This window comes from Aotus nancymaae, unplaced genomic scaffold (genome assembly GCF_030222135.1).
Source record: "Aotus nancymaae isolate 86718 unplaced genomic scaffold, 86718_ANA_hifiasm-v0.15.2.pri h1tg000041l, whole genome shotgun sequence".
Lineage (NCBI taxonomy): Eukaryota > Metazoa > Chordata > Mammalia > Primates > Aotidae > Aotus > Aotus nancymaae.
This window is the reverse complement of record NW_026988455.1, coordinates 3,723,018-3,728,346: the sequence shown is the minus strand read 5'-3', so window position 1 is coordinate 3,728,346 and position 5,329 is coordinate 3,723,018. Positions and strand designations below refer to the sequence as shown.

General features: G+C 49.9%; 1 protein-coding gene across 1 annotated transcript; it reads right to left on the bottom strand.

The window, feature by feature from the left end:
• Positions 1–1,912: 1,912 nt before the first annotated feature.
• Positions 1,913–5,040, bottom strand: FOXB1 (forkhead box B1). Its single transcript, XM_012442989.2, has 2 exons — positions 4,719–5,040; positions 1,913–4,442 (listed from the first exon to the last, which is right to left on the bottom strand). The coding sequence occupies exon 2, from the start codon at positions 4,383–4,385 to the stop codon at positions 3,408–3,410; it is 978 nt and encodes a 325-aa protein (XP_012298412.1). The 5' UTR covers positions 4,386–4,442; positions 4,719–5,040; the 3' UTR covers positions 1,913–3,407.
• Positions 5,041–5,329: the final 289 nt, after the last annotated feature.

The window sequence follows — 5,329 nt, the reverse complement described above, 5'->3', positions numbered from 1 at the left end:
TAAAACTGTGTGTATTGACTTTGGACTTGAGCCAGGTGAAAAGATTTAACATGACAAAGAGAGCCATTGAAGGTATCATAGTTATAAACTTCCTTATTTGTGGGGCACTTCAGCTAAACAGGGCGTAAGTCTCAAAGCTGGGGGGTGAGGTGGGGATGAAGTAGGATGCAGGCATATGTGTTTGGACTGCCTTTGGATTTCTGATCAAGGTCAAAATATCATCAATGGATTTTTTTACTTTACTCATTCAACTTTGTCTGAGAAAAGATGCCTGCATTTGTGAAAGGAGGGCTCACAATGCCCAAGTTATTTCATTCTTTGCAATACACCATGACGAACTTACCAGCTGAAAAGAGCATTTTCAAATACTGAGTTGAAATCTCTCCTTTGCTAAAAATCAGAAATAGGATCTGTATCTTATTTACCTCTAGGTATTAAATGTGTGTATGTGCACATCACTTATCTTGAATTCTAGTGCCTGTTATAAGAGGAACATTTATCTAAGCTGATGATTTAGAAAATGTTTGAGGCCCATGTTAGCCCTTTATACTTCCTTCATCCCCAGCTGGAATTCATGTTACTAAATTCAGTGAGATTAGCATATTCCAGAGATGGCCTTAATTTTCTTTTGCAGGAAACTGTGAAAATGTATTTAATTTTTTAAAAAATGCATATGATTTCTTATTGAGAACAAAGTTTTAAGAGTTTCCTAGCTCAGGGTGGTTAAGTTTTCCAGGCTTTCTTTAGCTGATCTTGTTGATATAATTGTGAATTGGGCTTGATGAATGAGTTTAGTTGTCCCCTGTCTGACGAGCTTTAGTAGCTTCATGCATTTTAATCAGTTCAATGATTCATTTATTTTCCACCTTTTTTTTTTTTTTTTTGGCTGTGTGTGGGATCCTTCTTTTTAAAAAATGGTCAGAACAGGATTAATTACCCTTTGCATTAATCCCGAGTTGTTTTCCAGGTAGTCCTCTAAATATATAATGGTCGAAGGTGCTAAGGATCCTCCTATGAAGTACAGTGATCGTGGTTTCTAAGTGAGTTTCTCTGTGTTGCACAAGGGTCTCTTGTTTAATCATTTTACACAGTGAAGTGTTAATCACCATTTAAGTTTCTCTTTGTCCTGTAACTTCATTAGTTGAATACACATCTCACTCTGGAAATATTGTGACCCTTTCAATAAAATGTCAGTTAGCCTTGAGCCATAAATTCTTGGCAAATTTTAATTCTCTGCAAAAATATGAAGAAAAGTAAATACTTAAAGTCAGGCATTTGAAGTAACTTCATTTACATCTTTAAAATAAATGCATCAAGCATTATTTTCTGAGGAAGGAGTGAAAGAAATCTGTTCAGTTCAAAGTGAACAGATTTCTTGACATGAAGGTGAAACTTTAGGTAATTTCTATTTAAAAAATTTTAACAGCTGCAGTAAAGGAGCCAGGAACTGAATACTCACACTAAACAAGATGCATCAGAATATAAGCACTGAGTAAGCCAGTCTGTTTTTAATTTTTAAGTCTCCATATTTTTTACCTGATTTCTACATGAGCCTTATATTTATAGAAGTGCTGTATTTCATAAAATGTATATTTTAACATAGACAAAAATACATATAAAGTACTTATTGTTTCAAAAACAGTTTTCTTTCACCACTGTACCTGTGCACCTGATCTTTAATAGAAATAGTCTGTTCCTTTTTCCCTATACACAAATACCTCCAAAATTCTGTCTAAATCATATCTCCCACAGTCTGCAAGTGCATAAGAGGAGGTTTGACTGTTTTCACAACATGATGTGAAAAAGGCATATTACTCAGTGTACTGCGGAAAGCATGCTTAGGGAAGCAATGCATCCATCTTTTGTACAATTATTGTTTGTAGCAACTCTTCAAAAACACACAAAACTAAAATTTGAATTTACATATTTTAATGAGAAAATATTATTTGGACTAGGTCATAATTTAATGTAGACACCTTTTTTAAAATCCTTTGTTTTAAAACAGGCATGCTGAGAACAAGAACATCAATATTTTAAATGTCATGCTAATTCTGTACAGGGAGGGAAAATGAAAGGTAAAAATTTTACAGCTCTGATGACACTACTACTTTTTTTTCTTAACTTAAGCAGGTCACATGAGAACAACAGTTCGTTTTCCAGCCAATTATCTAAGATTCTAAAGGAATACAGCAAACAAAAGTGCATTTTACACAGTGTATAATCATTCCTATTCACAAGTATTTACATCTCTTTGCAGCCCTTTAGCTTCTTGGAAAAGTTCTGGTAGCAAACAGAAAGACTTGTCCGTGGGAGAGCGATCCGGTGACATCCCTTCATTACCAGTCAGCTTATCTGAGTTCTTCCCGTGTTGCCCTTGATGCTTTCCTGGTTTGGGCTTATTTCATTTTCTTTCCTTTTTTTTTTCACCCCAACAATACAATAAATAACTAAAAAGGTCTCTAAGTAATCGGAAAGTTAACATCCCAATTAACTTTCCCATTCCCCCTTCCCTCCCCTAAACCTGGCCAGAAATAAAGGGTAAACATTCACATTACAACAGGTACTTATAATGTGGGCTTTGCCCGATCGTCCGCCTAGCAAGACGGATTCAAGTTCACCGTTTACATATTACCGGGCGCTTTGTAAACAATACAGGGTTACTTTTAGTTTTGTTTTGCTTGTGTGAGGACGAACGTCGCCTTCTCAGCTTGGCAGCCTCTTTCTTAACTCCCAGCGCCTGGAGCCTCTGGAAGGAAACAAAAACCCCAAACAACAACAAAATCTCCGCAGAAGCCCGGGAGGCAGGGCCGCAACCCGGGGAAGCTGTGGTCTGCCCAGCCCCTGCCGGATGGGCGGAGGCGAGTAGGGTAGGAAGATTAGTGGCTCCTTTTTGCTGCAGATTTCCAAGACGTAAAGAGATCCGGCCCTCCCCTGCGCGGTTGCAGCCCTCGCGGGGGGCGGGGAGGGGGTTGGGGGAATCTGTTCCGGGAAACCTCTGAGGCAGTTTCTCTAGTCTTGAAACTGCGCAGAGTTCAGAGCTCCGCTGATCTGGGCGGAGGAGGGAAGACGCGCTTTTCTCGGCGAAGAGCGGGTGGCAGGATTTCCCCCACCGGTCAAATGGGAGGGGGTTTCGGGGCCCCAGGGAGGGAATGGCTCGTCTCTGGTGGCCCCGGCCTTCCCTGTCGTGGGGGAGAGGACAACTCCCACGCGCCTCCCAGCCCATCTGCAAGTTTGTGTTTTGTCTCCTGGGTCCAAAACAAAGTTCTCTTGAGGCAAGGCGGGTTGGCCTAAGGTGAAATGGACGAGTTAGGGTGGCAGTCCCGGGTTGGGGCGGGCAGGACTGGGAGTCTGGGAAGGCGAGTGAGGTGGTGGGGAGGAGAACGAGAAGGAGCGCCGGCTCCTGCGGGTCAGTGCACCGCCACCGAGTGCAAGGCGGAGGCCGGGCTAGTGAGCGTTTCGCTGGGGGTGGCGGGGCTGCTTTGGCTGGTGGCTGTTTGAGAGGAAGTGGGGCTGAGCGAGGGCGGCGAGTTCGAGAGCAAGGTGGGGATGGGCGCGGGCAGCGCAGGCAGCGCGGGCACGGCAGCCGGCGTGGGCTTAATGGGCACGGGGATGGCAGGCAGCGTCTGGCCCGCTGCGTGGCACAGTGGCTTCAGTGGCACGCCGTAGGCGCTGTAGTCGCCACTCGCCATGGAGATCGGGGTGGCCGAGTCGATCATGCCCGCGGAGCCATACACATGTGGCCAACCGGTGCCCAGAGAGCTGCCCATGGTAGTCAACTGGTTGGGGAGCGGGTAGGCAGCGGGCACCGGCTGCATGGCGGAGAAGGCCAGCCCCCCAGGCATCTTGTATTCCCGCGCGATGATGTTCTCGATGGCGAAGGGGTGCTTGAAGCCCGAGGGCTGCGCCACGCCGCCCAAGTTGTAGGCAGCGGCGGGCATCTGTGGCAGGTGCGTGCCCGAGGCCGCCAGCGCACTGAGCCGCAGCTTGGCCTGCTGCTGCAGGTACTGCGCCGCGTCGGCTGGCTTGCTGGGCGCCAAGTGGTCGGACTTAAGCACCTTGAAGCGCTTGCGGCGCCGCAGGAAGCTGCCGTTCTCGAACATGTCCCCGCAGCTGGGGTGCAGCGCCCAAAAGCTGCCCTTGCCTGGCTGGTCGGGCCGCCGCGGGATCTTGATGAAGCAGTCGTTGAAGGAGAGGTTGTGGCGGAGGCTGTTCTGCCAGCGCTGCGTGTTCTCCCTGTAGTAGGGGAAGCGGTCCATGATGAACTTGTAGATCTCGCTCAGCGGCAGCATCTTCTCGGGCGAGCTCTGGATGGCCATAGCGGTCAGCGAGATGTATGAGTAGGGCGGCTTCTGGTCGCTGTACGTGTTGCGGCCGGGCCGAGGCATCTTCTTCCTCGCCCTCTTCTTGATCTGGGTCCGCGCGGGTCGGCGGACTGCTCGGGTCTAGGAAGGGGGCGGTAGTAAGGGAAGGTAGCGTGGATGCACCGAGACACCACGAGGTCAGCCAAGCCAAGTAACAGACTTCGGGGGGTGCCGGGTGGGGGCTGCGGCTCTGGATCAGCCGGCGCCCGCGCTCTTTCGCCTGCAACTTTGCGGGCTGAATGGGACCCAGCCAGGGGGCGCGGGAGGGGAAGCCGGCCAACCGCGCGAGGATAGCCGGCAAGTAAGTCGGGCCTGGGGCAAGAACTGGGGACAGGGAAGTAACAGAGAACTGCTCACCTTAAAGTTGCTCCAAGTTGCGCGTCCGCATCCAGGATGGCGCCGCTGCGCGCCGCTTCTGCCTCAGCGTGCACCCCTCGCGCGGCGTCCGGGTCCAGTTGGACTCCGCGCGAACCTGGGCTCTTGAGTTCAGCCCCGCAGCGTCTCGAGCCGCCCGGTCCGCGACGCTTCTGGCGCGTCCTGCGGGCGGCCCAGCTCGGCTGCCGGGTCCCGGCGCGGATGGTGGCAGCGACGGCCTAGGGCTCCGGAGGGCGCTGCTGTGGGCTCCGTGTCTCTGCTGAGCTAGGTGGCTGCCTCCATGTCCTCCCTCGAACCATCTGATAGTTTTAAGCGGTGACAGGAGCAGAAAAGACCCCTGTAGCGGCGCTTCATTAATGTGCCACTTCTTAGCTATCATATGACAATCGCCTTGGGAGGAGGAGGAGGAGGAGGGGGAGCGGGGGCTGCAGAGGGAGGGCACTGAGCGAGAGGGGAGAGCCCGGCCAGCTCTGGTTTCTTTCACACCTATTTACATGGACACCTTGGCCAATAGGAATCACTTCCAGCTCCAGACTGGGCGAGGGGGAAGAGCCTCGGCCACTGGCAGGGAGCAGGACGCGCCGGCCGGTGTG

Excerpts from the sequence above, each read along its gene's own strand:
- FOXB1 (XM_012442989.2), bottom strand. The coding sequence starts at position 4,385 with ATGCCTCGGCCCGGCCGCAACACGTACAGCGACCAGAAGCCGCCCTAC.